Genomic DNA, 23,529 nt, shown 5'->3' with positions numbered 1-23,529 from the left:
AATATTGTTGTTTAAAAGTAACGGTAAAGATGTCGTGACATTCGTTGCCATAGTGGGGGATGACAGAGAAATATGTGTGTCCCGCAGTTGTGCTGTATAAGTGTACGGGAAAGTGTAGTACGTGTGTTCGTAGACTCAATTTGTAAGACTGTTACTGACTCGAGGGAACTTCATCCAGTTTACTTCTTTTTGTCGAGATATTACTGATTAAGGTGAGTTTTAATTACTTTTTTTTATTTTATTACAATTTTTGAAACAATAATTTGCAGATGTTTTTTTTCTTTTTATGTATGTATTCAAATAATTTATTAATTTAAAAATGTTACAACCCAGTTTACACTCATTAATTTAAAAAAAATAAATAAATAATTATTTATTGTGTTTAAATTTTCTTCGTAACATTTAAAAAAATATTTACCGTTAATTTTTTTAATTGAATTTTTCTGTTTTAAAATTTATTATGAGGCACAAAAAATCACGTTGACTGTATCAAACAACCTACTAACATGACGGTTCTGGTTTGACTCTACATGTAGAAGCAATTCTTACCGACCGTGATTTATTTGATTATTTATGCTTCTAAGAAGGAATTATGCATCACAAATATACACGAAAATTTTTTTTTCATTTTTAGACATTCGAAGCGCATTGATTTTGTAGAAAAACTGGCAGAAGAGTAGTATTTTAAATAGAATAGAATGTAACGAAATTCTCATTGGTCTTTCACTCAGGAAGACATTTTTAAACAATGAAGGGTTTTGAGATCGGCCCATTAGATCCTGAGATTATCCATGATAAACTAGCTGTCTCTTCATATAACCTACATAATAGTGTAAATGAAATATAGATCGACAATTAATATGTAGACTGAAATCTTTTTTTATTATAAATTTTTCTTATGATTTTTAAATAATCTAACAGAAAAAATCACATTGGTAGTCGGTTCTATAACGATCGACTGTTGTACTGAAGATCCTGTGTTCGATTCAGAAATCGAGTTCGGCATGTTTAAATGATTATCATTTCATTACGTGCAACTCTAACGGCGCGAAATAAAGAAATTCCAAAAAAACTTTCTTGTGATCAACGGATCTTCGAAATTTTTAAAAAATTTAAGTAATATAATTCAACTACGTACTCGTTTTTTCAAGATAAAATTTTATATTCTTAATTGTTTATAAAACTAAAAACGATTTTTTCCCTTTAAATGAATTCTAAACGAAAAGGATACAGCGGTATTATTTCATTCGGTGGAACAACCGACTAGTATATTGAAGGTGCTCGGTGCTCTTGCACTGCAACCGCTGATTTCGTACTGAAGTACGACTCAACAGTGAAAACACGTTCATGTAGCGAAAACACCATCTTGTCTCTAGCAATACACTGAACATTTTGATTGCATTGTTGTTACTATCAGTAGTGTTCTACTGCATCGCCGCGATGTTCATAGGTTGGACGAGTCCATTTCAGTAACGAGTAAGGGAGTAAGCTTGACTTTTGAAATTTCATTGATGAGTGATTGATGGGTTGCGTTTTATATGGGACATCCTGTATTTTATGAATCAATTTGAAAGTGACTGGCACAAAATTCCGGTAGTTAATGTGTCCACAAGAAAGTGAAATATATATATAAAGTTTTGAACTGATGATGGTTTTGGGAACTGACGGATGTGTCGAAATTTTCCGAAAGAAAAATCATGGTACCCAATACAATGGGTAGCTTTGTTATTAAATCTCTCTAAAACTTACCTTGAAATTTACGGATTTCTTTCATAAAATGCTTAGAAATAGACTTCAAAATTTTTCGGGGAAATATGTTAATTTTCTTAATATCTAATTGGGAGTTTAACTATGATTTCTTTATAACACACATTTGTTTTGGATTTCTTACAGATATTTGGTGGTGAAGTGTGTTTATATATATATGTAAAAAAAAAAAATAAAAACTACATGGTAAAGAAAACTCGTTAAGTGTAAAAAACAAAGAGGTTGAAGAAAGTAAAATCAATTTTAACCGAAGAGGAACTTTTAACAAGTAAAGTTGTACGAAAATCTAACAGAGTAAAATTTAATTAAAAAGGGTACACAAAAGCACCATAAAGAAGACAACAGTAAAGAGTTCTTTTATAAAAACTGTAGTAGGATTTAAACAAGAACCTAGAAGGATCTAAACTAGGAGAGGCTGTAATTTAGAGTAAAAAACAAAGAGGTAAAAGAAAGTCGAAACAACTTAACCCGAATAGGAACAAGTAAAGTTATAAAAAAACCCAACCAGAGTAAAATTTAATTAAAAAGGGTACACAACTGTTTCTTTTGTCTCATCTTTTTAAAAAGTAATAATAGAATACTAAAAAAAATAATAGATTTCTGCAGAAAGAAAAACAAAATAAATTAATTAGACTGAAGCGATTAAAAAGGTTCTCTAAGACGTAGGACATGTTGAAACATTTTTAAAACAAGATCTGTTTAGAAAGTTAATTTTCAATCACGAGTTGGAAAATAGAAAAAGAAGATGGTCTGGAAAGAAATAGACTGGAGAAGAGAGAGAGAAAATCAGTTAAAACAAAAAAAAAAAAAAATGCTGCAAAAAATTATCATTAACATTGTCCATATTGCCTAACATTATAACAATGACATACCATTAAATGTAGAAAAATGAGATTTTTATAAATGAAACAACCTCATAATAATCTACTTTTTGATGTGAGGCCACCACATTTAAACCCCCATGGCTGGGACACTAAAAAAATTAAACGGAAAAGTTAAGACTATGCAGATTGACAATGTAGATCAGGCAAAGAGGATAGCTTTAATTTAGTTTTAATTATCTAACTGGTACAGGATAAATGCATCTGGTCATAATATAATACAACCAACTGTTCTTACGAAAAGGAATCATGTACATTTTAAATAAAAAAGCAATCCGTTTTTTGTAGAACTTTATTTGATTAAAAAAATAAATAACTTTGAATGTACATATGAAAATATTCAAAAACACAATTTTTAAATAATAAGAGTATATAAATATAGTTTAATCCACTTAAATATTTAAGTGGATGTGAAAGTTTTCATTTCACAGACATATTATAAAATCAGACTATATAATTCTGAAATCTTTTACTTTGTGAACAAAATATTATTTCTTAACATCACATAATAATCGCAATTTATATATTATAATCCGTTCTAAAACTGAAATATAATAAACTAATTTTTTTATTACAATAAAATACTCTATTTCATAAAGAAATTTATTTTATAAAAAATTGAACACATATAAAATTTAATAAAAAATATTATTTTGGAAATAAAGAATAATCTGATCTCAAAAAAATAATAAAGCATCCGGGTGAGGACCCAATACCTGTGTAATTTTTTAAATTATGATTATTAGCTAATTAATCAATGATCTATTACAGACAATATTTGGAAGACAAAAAAAATCCTGCCAGAATAGCCACTCTGCCCCAATTCATCCTTGACACAAAATTTACAGTGCAATGTCTCTCCTTTCAGTAACCTTTAAAATGTTATAAAACTTGTAGAGAATACAAAGAAGAGAAGAGCACATCAATAAACAAATTGGGAAATATATCAGGGTGGGTTAGAAAGGGAAGATTCTGTGTGGAAAAAATAAATAGTAAAGAAGAGATTTTTTTGCCTTTACAAAAGATCGGGCAAGATTCAAATAGAAATGCTAAATGTAATTGCTGAAATATATTTCTTAAATTATATATCACAAAATTTCTTAAAGAATGTATCAGAATATATCAGTAGCAACAAAGTATGATCTAATCTTAAAGATTCTTAATTTTTTTAGGTGTTAAAAAAAAATGTAATTTTTTTTACATTTTCTGATATATATTTTGAAAAATATTTTGGTAAATTTACAAGCATAAATTCAAAATAATTGCAAATTTATACACATTTAACTCATTGCTGTCATCTGGTCATTTTTAACCTGAGAGGTATATTTTTGTTGGCTATGTTGCAATGACAGTTGCTACTTCCCTGATTTCATTGTCCACTCTATTCAAGGGTGTTTCAAGGCCAGCTATAGTGCCATGTACAATGAAAACTTATTAGTTTATTTTTTACGAGAGTTCACAATCAAACCGATGATAGTAACAATGTTACTTTTTATTTGTAATAAAATCGTCATTGTATTTTTTACATTTTTAACAAATTATGAGTTTACTGAGTATAAGTACCTCTTGTGAATGTAGTAAAAGCTTGAATGAAAATGAAATTGAAGATATCTTAATGAACTGATGATCTGTAGGACAGTGAATCTATATTTAGTGAATATGATAGCGATAGTGAATGTGACATAGAAAGTCCTGACAATGTATGTGAAATTAAAAACAAAAACACGATGAGTGTATCAGATGAATTGTTGAAAAGGAAATTAGACGAAAGTCTGTCTATGAAAAAAATTGTTATAAATGGAGTTCTGAACTAATGTTATTAGGACTCATCTTTCTCAAATAAAAGAAACTGCTAAAAACTTGCATCTCTATTAATTCAATTTATTATTGGGAATTACTGTTTTAATTAGAACATAAAATTACTAAATTATCACTAAAACTACTGCTCCGCAACTTCCTTTGTTAATCACACTGATAATATTGAATTAAAAGCTTTAATGGACTACTGTATTTATTTGGTATATTTAATTCTAGTAAAGAAGATGTGAGGGATCTACAGAAAGTGATGGAACTGGAAGTGTTATATTCAGGGAAACCATGTCCCTTCAGCGGTTTTTATTTCTGTTAGTTTTAACGGCACTAAAGTACACTCCAGTATACTAGATGGTGACAAAACCGCTCATATTTTCAAATTAATTAAAATGTTAATCTCAAATTGCCGGTCGAATTATTCTCCCACCAAGTATCTAATTGTAGACAAGATGCTTATCAGTTTTCAGGATCTATGCACATTTTGAATGTTCATGAAAAATAAGCCCTGAAAATATGGACACATATTTAAGGAAATCATTTGCCTTAACTCATATGAGACGACGACTTGTAGAATCCAGACTTCCAACATCGCTGACTTTAATATAAGAAATGTATTAAAAATTAAAAAAGGAAAAATCGAACCTGAATTGCTACAGAAAAAACACAGGCGATGTCATATGTGCCCATCAATCAATTACAACAAACATCACAACGTCTGTAGTGAGTGTGAGACCATGTATGCAAGTACAAATAACATCATAAGAAATAGTTGAAATTAGTTATGAATATTAAGATGTCGCTTTAAACTAGAAAGGCAATAAAAATCCTTTTCGCAGAATTTACAAAACTAATTTTTCTCTTTTGTATGAATATTAAGATGTAATTTTAAACTGTCTTTGCGATTAAATGACTTTTGACAAAAGTTACAAATATAATTCTTCTCTTTTGTATGAATATTAAGATGTAATTTTAAACTGCTTTTCTGATTAAATGAATTTTGACAAAAGTTACAAACATAATTATTCTCTTTTGTATGAATATTAAGATGCATTTTTAAACTGGTTTTGTAATTAAATGACTTTTGACAAAAGTTACAAATATAATTATTCTCTTTTGTATGAATATTAAGATGTATTTCTAAATTGCTTTTGCGATTAAATGACTTTTGACAAAAGTTACAAATATAATTCTTCTCTTTTGTATGAATATTAAGATGTAATTTTAAACTGGCTTTCTGATTAAATGACTTTTGACAAAAGTTACAAATATAATTATTCTCTTTTGTATGAATATTAAGATGTATTTCTAAATTGCTTTTGCGATTAAATGACTTTTGACAAAAGTTACAAATATAATTCTTCTCTTTTGTATGAATATTAAGATGTTTTTTTAAACTGCTTTTGTGATTAAATGACTTTTGACAAAATGTACAAATATAATTCTTCTCTTTTGTATGAATGTTATGATGTTGCTTTAAATTAAAATTACAGTTAAAAACCTTATGGCAGATTTTGCAAACATAATAAATTTTCTCTTTCGTATGAACGTTTAAATGTGATTTTAATTCAGAACTTTGATTAAAAGTCTTCTGACAAATGGTACAAACATAATTCTTCTCTTCGTTATGCTTAATAAGTTGTGTTTTTAAATTATTTTCTGGAATAACAGACTTTTGACAAAAGTTAGAATTATTTACACTACTCTTACAATTATTCTTGGTACTTCTTTTGATGGTTAATTTTTCAATAATAACCTGTAAAATTAAACCAACAATTAAAAGGTAATTATGAATTAATACAAAATTATTTCCATTACAATAACATTATTCTATTTTGTAAAAAGTCGCAAAATGTGGATAAAAAACTGAATATTTTAAACATATATTCAAAATAAACATCGTTTGGAATATTTTTTAATGATTCACAAGTAAAGTTTAATGTAATAACAAACTTTACTTATCCTATTGCATATCTATACACATAGCTGAAACTTTACAGATTGTCTGGGCTAAAGGTATCCAAAACAAATGGCCTATATTTAGGAAATAAGTCCTAACTTCTTAGTAGACTCAAATGATAGCATAAATCTCCAAGAATTGTTCAGGGTACTTTTAATAGTCAGTAGAATATGCGTATGATGTGCAGACAAGCTGACTCCAATGCGATTGTAGTCCATCAATATATGGATCCCACAAAAACCATTCAGTGCATGCTTTAGTTAATGGAGTTTCAATCATGTACATATGTTTAACAGCTTGTACAAACTGAATGGAATATCAATGGGCTGTGTTAATAGATTACTCATTTTAAAACTCTTGGCTTTGTATTTTGTTATTAATTATTTTTGAAAAAACAGACACCTTATCAAGTGACGTCATTTCTTGGTAGCGATTACTGCAATTAAAAAAAAAAAATCTTTGTTGATTATTAATCTGAGTAACTGTGTATACTTATATGTATACTTATACATACTTATACTTATACTTATACTTAACTGTGTATAATTATACATACTTATATGCATGTTACGTTTTATCCTAAACAAGTACCTTGTGACAATTTGAAGTGTATTAAATTACTGTATATTACGTCAACACATAAATTTGTAAATTTGCTGTTTTCGTTTTTATTTTACGATACAGACTATCATATATCACTTTCAAACTGTTTCCTAAAAATAACTCGACCCAAAATCTCGGTCGAATTTGTTAACGGTCAAAATCAGATCATGAGGGTGGAAATGGGGTGGCTTTTTCGAAAAAACAAAATTTCGCTATAACCTTCTTATTAAGTAAAATATCGAATTCGTTTAAAGTTCCTACTATTCGTCGGAGAAAGGCATAAAACCTCTCTAAGTAAAGTTTTTTGATATCACCAACCATTGGTTCAGCGGGGGGGGGTGGAAAAATGGAGTTTTAAAGACTCCTCTAAACATTACCTAAAACTTTTGTCTGAAACAATTTTTGATACGACCAACCGTTACGGCAAGGGATGACAAAAATGTTGCTGGACTTTTAAGATCGGGCTTGTTGTATGCTAAAACTTTTTCACATGCAACCATTGTCGTATTGAGTAAATTTCAAGTGTTTCTTAACTTTAAGATTCAATTTTTGTTATCCTCTACTTAGCACCGATGAAATCTACCTCCGCCTTCTGGCGTGCCGAAAGGGACTTTTTTGTTCGCTAGCAACGAAACCCATCAATAAAAATTTAAAAAACTTTTATCGAAGTAGTTGCAGTTTTTTTTTTATTGAAGCAAACAAGCGTTCATTCTTTGATAATACATTCAACATATTATCGCCGTGTTCGTGCTTCGACAAGGATACTGAGAGACTAACAAACGTAAAAATGTCTTATAAATACAGTTAATTGCACTAAAAATATATAAAATAAAATAAATAACTGTAATAATAACAACAATAATAATAGATGTAATAATAATAATAATAATAAATATATGTAACATACAAGATAGTAATTCAAATAAAAAGACAGAATTGATTTTATGATAATTATATTATAAATAAGTGTCATTAAATCATCTGATTGTGATCATTACACATCATGATCAAGTACAATGAAATGCGATAAATTGTATAACTTACGTTTTTTGGGAAGATCTTTAAATATTTTATATATACCAGTAATGATAATACTTCATTAAACGATGTTTAAAATAATACTTTGTAATAAAAATATGAATTAAAAAAATTAAACAAATAATTAATTATTAAAATATATCTAAGATATGGTGATTAACTTTGATTTTCCCATAGCATATATAAATAAATGTGATTTAGGTATAATATATATATTTTGTTAAACTTATTCCGCTCTAATACGATAAATTATTCGTATCAAAGCGATACGATTAATTTAATTTGCTAACACCGCTGAAGTTACATTTGTTGACACCGCACAGTCATTTGTGTTACTCATTGTTTTGCTGATCCCTTCAATAGGGAATTCAGGTACAATATAAGCTTAAATTTCACGATCGTTGGTACTGAGCTCTTCGGTCTATCTAGACTTTAATCATCCTAAGCAAAATTTTTTTTTGTCTTCTCAAGTATAACACTCAAATAGAGGCACCGACCAAGAAAAAAGTCTGTGTGTGTATGCTTCTGCGTATATATATATTTACTGAATTAATCTTTCTAAGATTCAGTAGATTAAATGTTATTTAAATCTTTACATTTAAAAATGTTAAGTTCGTTTTAGTACGCATCAAAAACTCAAAATGTTCTGCACCGATTGAGCTCAAATTTTAGCACGATATATAACCCACATCAAAGATTGTTTTTATCTATTTTTAGGATTCGAACTCGGAACCACCGGATTAAAGTCCGAGACTTTACCACTCGCGCCACGGAGGCCGGCAAACATATTCGTTAGGAGCCGAATAAAAACACGACTTACCAATATGGCGTTTTGTGTCAAACCAATTTTATACGGACTATAATTATTTTTAATACGCGAAATCCTTTGCAATGATTGAACATTAACTTAAACCACTTCAAAAATTATTCCTTTTGAACTAAGCCACATTTTGATATCATTGTTTTTCTATAACACGGCTGGAATTCTTTTCGTTTAATGATAAGAAGCGTACTATTTCTAAATATATACTATTTCTAAATATTTCAAATTCGTGTAATTTTTTACGAATCGCGTTTTTATCAAAATTTCACCTTTTTCTCAATTGACCTGTGGGGTATTGTTTTCTTTGGAGACCGTAATTCATTAGTAGATTCATACTCGAGAATCACGTTGTACACTGAAGCAACACAACTTCTACTTACGTTAGCAGTTTATTAATATCTGAAATCAACGCCGTTTGATTATTCTGTAATTTGTAAGCATTACTCTGCTCTTGTAAGCATTTAAAATGATGTGTTTTTTCGCACGACTTAAGGCTTTTTCCTTCGCAGCCCACAAATCCTTATATATAAAAATGTTAAGTTCGATTGTGTACGCTTCAAAAACTCAAAATGTTCTGCACCGATTGAGCTCAATTTTAGCACAATATATAACCCGCACAAAAGATATTTTTCGCATCAGTCACATACCCGCAACCGCGAAAACAGTTTTTTAACGGTCAGCTGTGTACCAGTGACCGCGTCATCTGCCGGAAGCGAGGGTAACAATCGCCATACTAGCTAACGACAACCGCAGTCACATGTAAAACAATATCTATTCCCAATTACATTGTTTATTAACAAAAAAAAAACGTATCCACTTGCATCTGATTCAGATTATTATACAATCTGAATTAAATATTCACTTTGATCGAGGTACTTCTGTGAGATCGTGTCGTGATTGAGCTGCGCCTTTCACCAAATCGTAAGTAGAGGTTATGTTTTATATGAGAGAAGGTCAGAAAAAATATTAATTTTTTATAATTATTATTTAACTTTTTCATTTAACTAATATTTTACTTATTTATTTAAATTCATGTATTTAGTTAATATTATTAATTTTTAGCCACTTTTCAATACTGTCTGTCCTGTGTCTCATTGTTGTCGAGCTGCAGCTATGAGAACCATGAGAGATAGGTGAAAAAACGTTAAATAAATTTTTTTGGCCTTTTCAAAATGAAAGTTATTCGTTATTAGACTTTTTGTTCTTTCTGTAATGCTGTGAGAGCCATAAGAGGTTATAATCTTATCCCTTCCTTGTATTCCAGTGAAAGCCGAGATAATGCCTTGCAGAAAATCGAATTTGGGCCGCTGCACTCGCCACACAGAAGGATCAAGAAGACGGCTTTCGAATATGACTGAGGAAGAGCGGGCATCCGTACGAGAGAGGAACAGACTAAGCACCATCCAGATACGTAACGTGGCACCGGCAGAAAGACGAGCAGCCTGGTTTGAGGATGCACGATTGCGAGCACGTCAGTCGCGTTCTGCAGCAACAGATTTGGTTCGTTCTCAATGGAATGAACGCGACAGGGTGAGGATAGCTGAAACACGAACCCAAAGAACAGCTGATCTGAATCTGCAATACAATCGTCTTGCGTTCCGGAACAATCCAGCTGTTGATTATAGTTCAAGTCGGCATGTTGTCATTGGCCAGATGAGTCATGTCTGGACCTACTGCCAGGTCTGCCACCACCAGAGCCATTGAAAACTCTACTTGTTGGATCTATCGCTGAATCGAAGTATTTCCTATTGAACATCAGGAAATATAACTCTAGCTTCCAAATTACGTCATTTGGTGCGGAAATCATGACGACTCAATTCATGCCAACTTTAAAAATCAAAGGGCAAATATATCACAAAGCTGGCTCCCTGCTCCCGTTCTCAGGTAGTGACCATAAATTCCTTCAAAAGTACTTAATTGGTGATGGTAGAGATGAAGTCGATGCACGTTGTGGAATATATACCTCGCTATGAAGACCCATTATTTCGCAGCAATTAGGAACAATTAGGTGCGTTTGTTCAAACGGCAATTGATATGATGCTATCAGATACCCACAAGATTGTCATTCACGTAGACAAAACGCCCGCTGGAGAACATGTTCGGAGATATAATGCTCCAACTATAGACGAAGTAGTCATAGTCGGAGATCAGTTCCAGAGATATTGTTCTCCATCGAAGAAACGATCAATTGATAAACGTCGCAGAAACTTCGGTGTGCCACAGCGAAGCGTGGCAGGGTACAGCTAGTTATATATATATAATTATATGTGTGTGTGTGCGTGCGCGCGCCAATTTTTCACTTAAAATTTGAGAATCTATATCAATAGTTATATATATATATATATATAAATTGACTGTAGTATTTAACAAGTAGTGCCCGAAAGTACTCTGATTTTGTTTGTTTCTCATAAAAGAAATTCACATCACCGGAAAGCTTTGTTAGTTTTTTCCTGGTACAATAAAGTAAAATTTACTAGTCTTTATCTGTAAGAGATAAACACTAGGTTTTTGTAAATGAGTTTTAGAAATAAAGAATTTTTCTTTGTCATTCATAAAAATCACATTTATAAAAAATCACTTTTATTTATTATGAAGCTAGTTTTCATCTTAGGTATAACTGGACATTCGTAAGCATACAAATGGGCCTACCGGACGGTTTACTTAAGCTTAATGAAAAAAAATTACAGCAATTTGTCAAAAGGGAAAAATCTGTAAATAGACTAGGTGAATTCAAACAAATAATTTACATGAGAAAACAAATAATTTACATCTTAAACTATGTTAGGTAAAATTTTGCCTAGATCACTTGACTGTGAATCTACTGTCGTTACTGAAATTTTTCATAAAAAATGAAGAAAAGTTGGGTCTTTTCTATTTTTTTTCTCCACTGTGGTTTTTTACACAACGTACAAGTAATTGTTCATGTTATATGGATGTAATTACAAATAATAAGCATAATCTAACAAAACTTAACCTATATGCAGAGGATTGTCATTTTTCTGAACCTTGTGCTATAAGAACGGAAACGGGTCTTAATTATCGAGCTTCACGCAGAAACGCATTACAAAGTATTTAAATAGCCTGCACCTAATTAGTTAATTGTAGCTAATTAAATATTAAATTATGTTTAAAATTTTAATGAAAAAATACATAAATAATTTTTTTTTGGGGGGGATAACGGAGACTATTATGATCCTTAGCCCTAATCTCAATCTAAAACTTTCCCACCCATATCAAATATAGCAATCATATCAAAAGACCACTCTTATCAAAGAGATTATCCTGAAAATAGGAGTGTCATAGAATATTAAAACCCGAAAAGAACAGAAGGTGACAGGAGTGTATTAAACATACAATTGCCACTTAAAACCCTACAATCCATTTCTAAAGAAATGTCAATATTATAAAAACTGGTGCAAAAGCCCGTAATTATGTAACATTATGTTTAGACATAATATTGGGAAGCAACAGATTTACGGTTTTATTTTTATTGATATCGATCAGAAATCTTGTTGACCTTCTTGTTGAGCCGATCACCGAAGTTTACATCCTATATTCAGGTTGCTGCGGCTCCTGCAGCTTCTTTTAAGTCAATGAAGAAGACTGCAGCCAAAGTACAGATTGAAAAAATCCCAGATCAGGGATCTGTGAAAACAGAAATAATGATTTTGGAAAAGTAAGATTTAGAAAAAAGCAACAATGGAGCCTCCGAAATCGCGGAAGCCTTTTGGGTGAGAGGGCAAGTAGTTCGGCCGTCCCACATGTTCTAGCAGTGAGTGCATCCAGTCTCAACTGTGATGTACTTCTGATCGCGTCATTTGATGCAAGATATCCTCCACGATTTACGGTGAAGGATGTGAAGATTCCATCTACCTGGATTCAGATACTTTGGAATTCGACATCGAGACCTTCAGGATGATAGTAAAACGGAAGAAGAAAGGATAAACGGAATGGCCTAACGGATAACCTAGGCGATAATGACAGAGAATTTTTTAAGAATTTTGATCAAAGGAAGATTTTAATTTCTTTTGTTTGATCGTGAATTTAGTTATACAGGATCGATAACATTTTGTAAGAAATGGTTTGAAAGCTTAAGTGTTTTAAAGTGTCAATTTTATACGGTTTTAAGTAACAAGGACCCTTTACACCCTTCTAATTTTGTGTTTCTTTTGGGGTTTTTATTACTCCCTGACAACTATATTTCTGGGTGATCCATTATGACAAGATTAGTCTACTACTATGTCGCTCGTGCTATTAACAGGGAAGTAAAAGGATTTTTCATTTTGTTCTTGATTTAGAAAGGGGCTAATGACCACAGCAGTCGATGCCCCTAAAACTTCGAAAAAAAAATTCACATATTATCACGTATCTAGAATGATTTATTCAATTATAGATAATTAGGGTACTTTACGCGCGCTTTAAGATTTTTTTTTGTGAATGAGATCATCATATAGACAGACAACATACGAGCAAGTTGGTTATTTCTTCAAATTTTTTATTTCAGTTAAAGTACTTGTAATTTAAGTAAAATAATAGTCTTATCTAATGCAATTAAAGTAATTACGTGAATAATTTATTTTCCAAAGATAAAATTAATCATTTATAAACCGGGCATTAATAATTAAATTCACTTTACCACGGCAAACATACTACAAAGAAATAATTATTTCTCAAAATTGTTTTCCGGAACTTTTAATACACATTAAGGTAAGAATTATAATTTTTCATATGATAGCTTAAAAATTGCTGAAGTTAAGAATTAAAAGTAATTCTTATTATTTTATTAATCATTCCAGTTGTATATGAAATAAAAGTTGGTTGATTACCTTTATTTTTTCAATCAAAATGATTTCTAATTTTATTTTAGCGATAAAATAAATAAATTTAACAAAATGATTTTCTTTGATAACATATACGAAAGTAAAAATTACCCCTTAGAGGTCTAGGGGGGTCTAGTGTTAAACTTGTCGTCAAAAATCAGCTGATTTCGAAGTTAAAGTTCTCAGGTTCAAATTCTAACAAGAGTAAGGCAAGCTTACGTGCTTTCATTTACTTTTGAACACTAGATCGTGGATACCGGTGTTCTTTGGCGGTTGGGTTTCAATTAATCACACGTCGTTACTGAAAAGTGTGACTAGTTGAAAAATGAAATAATAAAATGAAAGAAAAAACCTCTTTTTTCTTTCTTTTGTCTTTAGCCTCCGGAACCATCGTATGGTATTACTTCATAGGAAGAATGAGGATGATATGTATGAATAAAAATGAAATATAGTCTTGTACAGTTTCAGGTCAACCGATCTTGAGACGTGTGGTTAATTGAAACCGAACCACCAAAGAACGACGGTATCGACGATCTACTATTCAAATCCGTATAAAAGTAACTGACTGCCTTTACTAGGATTTGAAACTTAGAACTCTTGACTTCGAAATCAGCTGTTTGCGCTGACGAGTTTATCACTACTAGACCAACCCGGTAGGTTAAAAAAAACCTGAAACCAATTAATTAATCTAAACCAAATACGATAAAATTCAGATAAATAAATTTTATTTCTTTTTGACTGAAATTGTAGAAATCTTTTATATTTATGACATTTTGAATTATTATTACATTTAAATAATAGTCTGGCTCCAGTAATATACATAATCATTATTATTTTTTATTTGGAAAGTTGTCTATAAACATAAGAAGAAATTTTATTAAGTGATTTTAGTAAATAAAATCTCTTCACTTGTGTGAAATTAAAAATATACTATGAAAGTATAGGACTGAAATGGTATAATACTTTAATTGCAACTAGTTATTGTATAACCACCTGTTTTAAACCCGTAATAACATTTGCACCTCTCTCTAAAATAATACAAACAAAATCAGTAACCAAATTAACCGATGTCATCTTCAAAAAAAGCAGTTTTCAATTTCCAAATTCAGTCAATTTAAACACGTACATATATAAAAACACAAAATACTCAGATCAAAATAAGTCACTACAAAAAAATAATCAAAATAGATATAAATACGCAGATAAAATATTTAGATCACAAATATACCATATTATGATTCTTCAGGTAAAAACAACCGTTTTACCATATTATGATATTATTCCTAAAAATAAAACAAAATACAAAACAATAACACACGTTTCGCCTTCAATGCGAGGCTTTATCAAGATTATACATAAATATATTATAAATTAAAGTTATTTATAAATATTGCAAATATTATATAAAGTAGTTTCCTTTTAAATACAAAAGGAAAAAATAGTTACAACATAACTGACGAAACATAACATAATCTCCGTAAAAGAACTATCACAACCACCAAAATGAATAGCTTGTTTTCTTTCTACAAGTCATATAAAGTTCGATAAATTTTAAAGATATTCTCTAATTCCTTCTAACATCCTTAAAAGTATCGAATGAAACGCTTTTTTAATATCCAGAAAAATATTCATACAACTCTTTCTAAGATTTATCGTTGTGGCGATCGTCTCAGTTATTTCTAATATGTGGTCTTCAGTAGTCTGATTTTTTGAAATTATATAATTATCCGCTTAATTTTATCAAAATGAAATTTTCTCTGCTGCCGCTTCACTTTAAAACCTAATGAAAGTGAGTTTTTCTTGGATTATGAATCTGTTACATTTTGTCGTTACTTGGTGGTAATTTTTTATCTGAAATGAGTGAAATAGCATATTCGACGATCCCTCACTATATTTCGTACTGCTTATGTACTGCCATCGAACACTAATTTAGCGTGTTCATGGCTAAATTAGTGAGCCGTGCGCTCTTAATTTATTATTTTTTTCACCTTTTTTTCACACTTATGATTTTTAATGAGGAAATACAGGTTTTATTGATATTTTTTAAAGATCACTGCTTCATTTACTTGGTAATTTTAATAATTATATTACTAAATTTATGTTCAGATGTTTATGTGAAATACTTTCGTGAAAAATACAGTTAAAAATAGATAAATAATTATTATTATAAAGAATATTATTAACTAAAGAATAAAGAAATTGTAAATTAATAAATTATGAATTATAAATAATTAAGTCATATTTAAAAAAAAAAAAAAGTTGTTTAAAGAATAAATAATAAATTAACAAATGTGATACAGAAAACTGGCATTAAAGCATAGAAGCAATTACTTAATTCTCATAACCGATCTTAGAAACAGTAATAATAAAATACTTTTTAGAAAAAGAAGTTTGTTGGAAAAGCAAATAAAGAGGTAAATAAAAAAATGCTAAAAAGGCAAAAGTGGCTAAAATTAGGTTTTGTAACATAAAGTTCTTATTTTTACTTATATTCATCAAGAAAATAAAAATGAAATCGAAGACCAGCTTGATCGACATCGGAATCGGTAACTCTTGAAGTAGTAGATGTACTTCTATCTTCTTCAGTCTTTACTGAAAAAAAAAGTATTTCTAGTGAAATATTTTATTCAGTTATTTTTTTGGGTTTCTACGGATGTCGGGGGATGTGTATTATGTGAGTCAGAGGGTTTTCAAAAAAATGTATTTCATGAGTTCCTCAATAATATTTAATACGTTCTGCAGTAATATTTTTGTATCTGTATTTTTAAAAAAATAAACTGATAAAGGATTTTTATGACTGAAAATCAAACGAATAAAATAAATATTAAAAGAAAACAGAATATTACGTAAATCTTTTTTTTTTAATAAAAGATAAATACGAAGCACGGCTGATAAAAAAAATTTGCCCACTAGCATGCTACACGGTGACAAGAGGTACTATCAAGTTGAGCGTGACAGCACATGGTAGCTAAAATAACCCCTCTATTTGAAATCCGTTTATCGGTTTGTTTTCAGTAGCAATTAAAATGTAGTCGAGTAGGTACTTAAATCACACAACGTGTGATTTAAGTATTTTTTTTGTGAATGAGATCTTCACATAGACATAGTTGGTTGTTTCTTAGAATTTGTTTATTTCAATACAGATTTACGTAAACTAATACACTCATCTAATCAAATTAAAGTAATTACGTAATTTTATTTTTCCAAAGATAAAATTTAACATTTATAAACCGGACACTAATTAATTTAATTCACTTTACTACGGAAAACGAAAGAGTAAGAAATAATTATTTCTCCAAACAGTTTTCCAGATCTTAAACAGACGTTACGGTAAGATAAATTATTTTTCATGTTATAGTAGCTTATAATTTTCTTCTTAGTTAAGAATTAAAAGTAATTATCATTTTATTTTTTTATTAAACATTTCGTTTATCATGAACTAAAAGATGCAATCAAAAATGAATGATAGTTTTAATTTACGATAAAACAGATAATTTTTTTAAAACTATTTTGGTATGTATTACTTATACAAATGTAGAAATTATAATAGATTTTATAACCGAGAATTAAACCTTCACTTGTCCTTATGCAAAAGTCAGAAAACTAGAGATAATTGCCGGAAAAAATCTGAAAATTGAATAATAAAAAAAAACAAAAATAATTTACATGAATTAATTTTATTTCATAAAAGACTAAGAAAAATTCTGATTAATAATTTTTATTTCATCCTAATCTTTAGATTCTAAGGAATGTTGTACATTTATGAAATTTCGAAAATTATATTCTGTTTAACTAATATTCTAGTTAAAAAAAAATCAATAATAATACAGTCATTATTATTCTTTAGCAAGGAAAATTCAGAAAACAGTTCAATATAATAAACTGTAAAATCATCTACGAACATAATTAGTAACATTTTTAAAACATAAATCAAATTTGAAACTTATATTTAATATGAAACAAATAATTAAGATACACGCAGTAAAGTGTTACATAATTATCATGTAACTACGTTTCCGCCTGTTATATAGTAGGACTTTCTCTTCAGTTTTGTAAAATTTAAAAAACACTATGTAAAAGTATAAGACTTCAATTTTAACACAATTTATTGATAACTGGTTAGTATCTGATTGCTAAAACCGTAATAATATTTTCAGATCTCTCTAAACTAATCTAAACAAAATCAGTACCAAAATTAATCGTTTCGTTATCTGAAAAAAGAGTAAATTTCAACTTGCAATATTCAGTTATTTATAATATACATAGAATATAACTAGTATATAATATTGTAAATATATATTCCTTTTAAATACAAAAGTTCATAAGATTACTGACGAAACATTACATCAATCTCGATAAAAGAATTATCATACCTCCCAAAAATAATAGCTTCTTTTCTCCTAGTAATAAAAAGTTCAATAAATTGTAAAGATATTCTCTAATTTCACAATTTCTAACTTCTTAAAAGGTATTGAGTGAAACGCTTTTTTAATAACCAGAAAAATACAAAGGTAAAGAATAAATAAAAAATAATAATATTTTTTTAAAGACTAAGAAAACTTTCTGATTAATAATTATTATTTCATTTTTGAATAATAGATAAATACGAGGCTCGGCTGATAAAACTTTGTCCACTAGCGTGCTACACGGAGACAAAAGGTACTATCGAGTTTAGCGTGACAGCAGATGGTAGCTAAAATACCCCCTCTATTTGAAATTGTTTTTCGGTTTATTTTCAGTAGCAGTTAAAATGTAGTCGAGTACGGCCAATTTGTCAACACAGTCAAAACAGCGCACAGGGATCAAATATTTAACATCAGAAAATCTAAATCCTACGAATATTTTTCATCGTTTAAAAGCGGTTTACAGTAGTGAAACTGTTGCAGGGTACTGTAAATAGGTGGGCGTTAAAATTTCGCGAATGTGAAGCTGGTAAAGTGACAATTGAGGATGCATCTTGCAGCGGACGACCAGTTCCTGTGACCGACGAGAAACATCGAAAGTGGTGGACGATTTGCTTCAAAGTGACCGGTGAATCACCCAGCAACGCATCGCTATTCAGTTAGGCATATCTAAAGAACGAGTTGGTCATATTATAGAGCAATTGGGTTACCGTAAAATCTGTGCACGATGGGTACCGTGTAAACTTTCTGATGGCTCTCCCCCGCACGATGACATGACATGAAACGACTGTGACCACTGACGATGAGATGAAAGAAGGTGTGGCCGCTTTGTTCCGAGAAAGCCCACAGAATCTTTCAGTGACAAAACCTTGTCACACGTTGGAAAAATAGTACATGGGGATTATAGCGAAAAATAAATACTGCATTTTGCAGCTAAGGTATTGTACTTTTATTCATTTTTTATTTCATTCCAGTATCTGTTTTTCATTACCATGCTAAGCATATATAAGAAAAATTTATTAGCCGAACCTCGTGCAAAATTGGTACACTGAATTAGTACACAACCAATAATAGTACACTGAATGTAAATTTTGTATTTTATTTACCGTCGAAAATATATGATAGATACGTTCACGCCTTTCATGAAAAAATAGCGCTAAATACAGATGCTCCAAGCTAAATTTTTAGAAATTTATCCGGGATGTAACATTTTTTTCTGATGAATTATTTTAAACTTTATTACGAGTGTTTAAAGTAAGTGATATTTTTTAAAATTATTTAATCGAATTCTAATTCAAAAATTAAATTAAAGAAAGAAACTTATACACCACAGCAAAGAATTAAAAAAAAAAAAAAAAAATATTCAAAAGAAAGATATTATATTAATAGAATTGTCAAACTGACAAAACTAATGGAAAGAAGTGAGTCTCGCTGTTAACTGCAACATACTTATAAAAAATGGAGAAAAATAAAGAGATTTGTTTTAAAAAATGTCAATGACACTACGATGGCGGCACACAACTACACTTAATGCGTCGTATGTGTTGAGATAAACGCTCTTATTAGTTAAGAAAATTTACCAGTCTTATTTTTTTACCAAACGTTAACGTAGAATATGAGCTATACGTTGATAATTGGTCACAAACCGTTAAATCTTTTTTTAAAAAATAATGAAACTTTTTAAAAAAATCAAAAATTTAATTGAACTTGAGATTAAACAAGAACATATATTAAATACCATGAGAAAACTCAAATATTAAATAAATATAAACCAATAGGCGTACACTAAATGTAAATTTTTTTAATTTAATTATTGTCCAGAATATATATAGATAAGTTCACGCCGTATTTGAAAAAATAGCCCTAAGTTAAGACGCTCCAAGATAAATTTCTAGAAATTTATCGAGTGGCCACTTACATCGTATTCTAAGTTAAACCATCATACATTATATACAGAAGTTTATCACAGGCTTGTATTTTTAATTTTAGATATGGGATTATTTTGCAAAGGATAAAAGACAATAGAGACAATTAAAGACAAAAACGTTCAGATCATTAAAGATATTTCTAATTAATAATGGAAAAAAGGATAAAATTTCAGTTAAAATTTATAAACAAAAAAATAATATTTTGTAATCGTTAGCTGTAAATAAAATTTGTGAAGCCAGTTGTTGGTTGAAAGTAAAAATATCATTGCGACTTTTATTTGATTAGAAACAAAGGTTTAAGAATTAATAGAAATGAAAATATTGAAGTTTAAACAAAATTACTGTTATATGGCTGCAAATTTACTGTTCTCCTTAAGACTTCCATTCTTACGGCAGCAGAAGCTCAAACCGATTGAATTCTTACTGATTTTTGGTTTAATTTAACTTTGTTAAATTCATTATAAATAAAACTGTTTTAAAATCGGTTGGACATACCTGTGTAAACAAAATGGAAAAGGTATCCATATAAAAAAAAAAAAAGTAATACAATTTAAGTATTGTATATATGTGTAATTGCAATTTTTATTTCAGATGGAGTTCACCAAAGCGATGACAGCAAACATAATACTTTTAATCGGATTTGCGGTAATGATTCCTTTGGCATTCGGTGAATATAAATTTCATCCTAAATTCCATCACCAACTCAGCGGAAATGGAAGCATAAATGGTACACATGATCTTTTTATCGGAAATCTAACCGGTGGAGATGTGTAAGTACAGGTGTTATCAATTTAGAAATATTTTTAAATTCTATAATATAAATAATAGTTAAGCATTCTTTTTAGTTATAATTAGAAATGCGTTTTAGATGCATGAGTCGTCTCATCAGTTAAACTAATTATAAAACATTTGAAAACAATTTAAAAAAAATTGTATATAACTTACTTTTCTAACAAAAATTTTTATTACAGACAAGTCATTCATCAAAAATATTCCACTAAGATTTAAAAAAATTGTTTTAATTGCTTTTTTAAGCAGTTACTACTACTCCTTCAATCTCTATGGAGGAGTTGTAATGTCCCTTCATTTCATTTGAACTTTCCTGGATTCATTCCGTATAAGGCATGGCATTTTTCAGGCTTTTAAATTTCATTATCATCCATCAGCAACTATTATTATGCATCAGACTGTTGGTGCCTGTATTAATAAATATTTTAACTAACATTATTTATTATATTAATTGATGGGGACGCATAAAATTAGTTTTTCATGTTGTATTAAGTTTGTTGTGTAATTTTAAAGATAGATAATTACAAACATAAATAAATATGTATATAATTTGTGTGTGTGTGTGTGTGTGTGTGTGTGTGTGTGTGTGTGTGTGTGTGTATGTGTGTGTGTGTGTGTGTGTGTGTAAAACATACTGAATCCAACTAAGAAATGTGGAAGACATCTATAACGCTATAAAAAAGAAATCAATGACTTTTTAATGAAATATATTTTATAGAAAAATTACTGTTTATGAACAATAACATTAATTATTTTTAACTTTTGTTTTCTAGATTACTATACCATAGTGGAATTGCTGCAGCTGGAAAAGGGAATGAAAGTTTTACTTATGATTTCCAATATCCGGCATACGGTTACAACAATTTAACAATTAGTTATTTAAAGGTCATCGATTTATTAGGCGAAGGTAGAAATGGATATCCGTCTTTGAAGGAAGGAGGAGTTGGATACAACTACACCGTCATCAGTTTTAAGTCAAACAGCAGTTATGGACTCAATTTTAATTTAACAATCTACGGAAATGTTAACCAGTTTAATAGAACGGTTCATCAAATTATTAGAAAACATTAACAACAAACAAGTAAAGTAAAAATGTATCGATTAGTAAAAATAATTTCATGAATAAATTTTGATGATATATACAAACATGTTTTCATTTCACTTATATTATTTTCTTACTAGAAACTACTTATCTATTTTCCCAATTGAACTGTAATACCGTCCAGATTATCATATTGCCTCAGTAAAGTCATATACTTCAATATAGATAGCACATAGAATACGTGGTTCCTTAAAGAAGGGTATATAATACTTTGCATTTCATTCTAATAAAGTGTTTTTCGTTTTTAAAATTTATAAAACAATTAATATTTTCTATTTAAAAGAATGAGTAAATTCATACTTTTCTTACTCATTAAATGAATAAGAAAATATATGCAACAATGAAAAAAAAATTAAGTTAAAAATTTATAAAATAAATATAAGATGTAGTATTTTGGTTTGGTTCGGGTGATTTTCTAGTAAATATCGTCCAAATATGATAAGAAACATCTTTAACTTATGAACAGCAGTTCATAATTGTTTATAATAATAATAATGATCAAATTTCTGATAATAAACTAATAATGTTAATCCAAGTTGTTTTAAAAGCATATAACTTCCAACAAACATATGTTTGTTTTCTAAGTTCCCCAAGAAAATTTAAACTCTCATTTCCATTTATATGAAATCGTTGTGTTCTTTGGGCACTTATACGTTAAAGAGCTTGTGAATGATGATATCAGATGGAAAGGTAAACAAAGGAAAACCAATCAGATCACTGCAAGACGGCCGCTGTCAAACACAACGACCAATCACAAAGAGCCCGTATGGCCGTTGCCAATGTAAACAAAATCACAACTGATTAAGTAACAAATTTCTTTGAATTATATTTAACAGAAAATAATATCCCTACATACTGACCAAAAAATCCTTTGTTAGGTTAAATATTCACTTTTGTCTGAATTTACAGAAGCTATTTACAACGAAGTATTGATAAATATTGAAGACAAGTGTTTACCTAATGCAAAAAAAGTTCTTAGTCAATTGGGAATGCCAGCACCCACCCGAGCTGCAGAACTGATCCATCAGCTGAGGTATTCTCACACGACAGTTACTGGACATTGGAAACGGACAGCTGGCAGTCGATGAGACGTCTAGACGAATATAATTTCTTGATAAATTTTGTAATTTAGAACATCGAAAGGAGAACTGATCGAAAAAGTATTTCCTGATATTCAAATTAATCATAGAAATCACGATTGGCTCAGTGAACGAGCTATCCTTGCCGCAAAGAATAAATATGTATATCAACTTAATAATGTTATTCAATCCAGCATTCAAAGTGAGGAAATTACATATAAGTCGATAGACACCGTTGTGGAAGCAGATGAAGTAGTTAATTATCCAACGGAATTTTTAAAATCACTTGATCTGCCAGGATTGCCACCACACATATTAAAATTGAAAATAGTTGTGCCAATTATCCTGTTGCGGAATATTAATCAGCCAAAACACTTTAACAGCACGCGACTTGCAGTTAAGAAATTGATGAATAACGTAGTGGAAGCAAGATTTTAACAGGGCCTTTCAAAGGTGAAGATGTCCTCATTCCTCGAATACCCATGATCCCAACCGATACACCATTTCAATTTAAAAGATTGCAATTC

The 23,529-nt window shown here is 29.6% G+C and overlaps 1 protein-coding gene across 1 annotated transcript; it reads left to right on the top strand.

Annotated features, from left to right (window-relative positions):
- The first annotated feature begins 13,506 nt into the window (after positions 1 to 13,506).
- LOC142321853 (uncharacterized) lies at positions 13,507 to 21,967 on the top strand. Its single transcript, XM_075360309.1, has 3 exons — positions 13,507 to 13,588; positions 20,624 to 20,802; positions 21,595 to 21,967. The coding sequence occupies exons 2-3, from the start codon at positions 20,624 to 20,626 to the stop codon at positions 21,890 to 21,892; spliced, it is 477 nt and encodes a 158-aa protein (XP_075216424.1). The 5' UTR covers positions 13,507 to 13,588; the 3' UTR covers positions 21,893 to 21,967.
- The last annotated feature ends 1,562 nt before the right edge of the window (positions 21,968 to 23,529 follow it).

Source organism: Lycorma delicatula, chromosome 3 (assembly GCF_047948215.1).
Source record: "Lycorma delicatula isolate Av1 chromosome 3, ASM4794821v1, whole genome shotgun sequence".
NCBI lineage: Eukaryota > Metazoa > Arthropoda > Insecta > Hemiptera > Fulgoridae > Lycorma > Lycorma delicatula.
The sequence above is the reverse complement of the archived record's forward strand: the minus strand, read 5'-3'. Positions and strand labels throughout refer to the sequence as shown.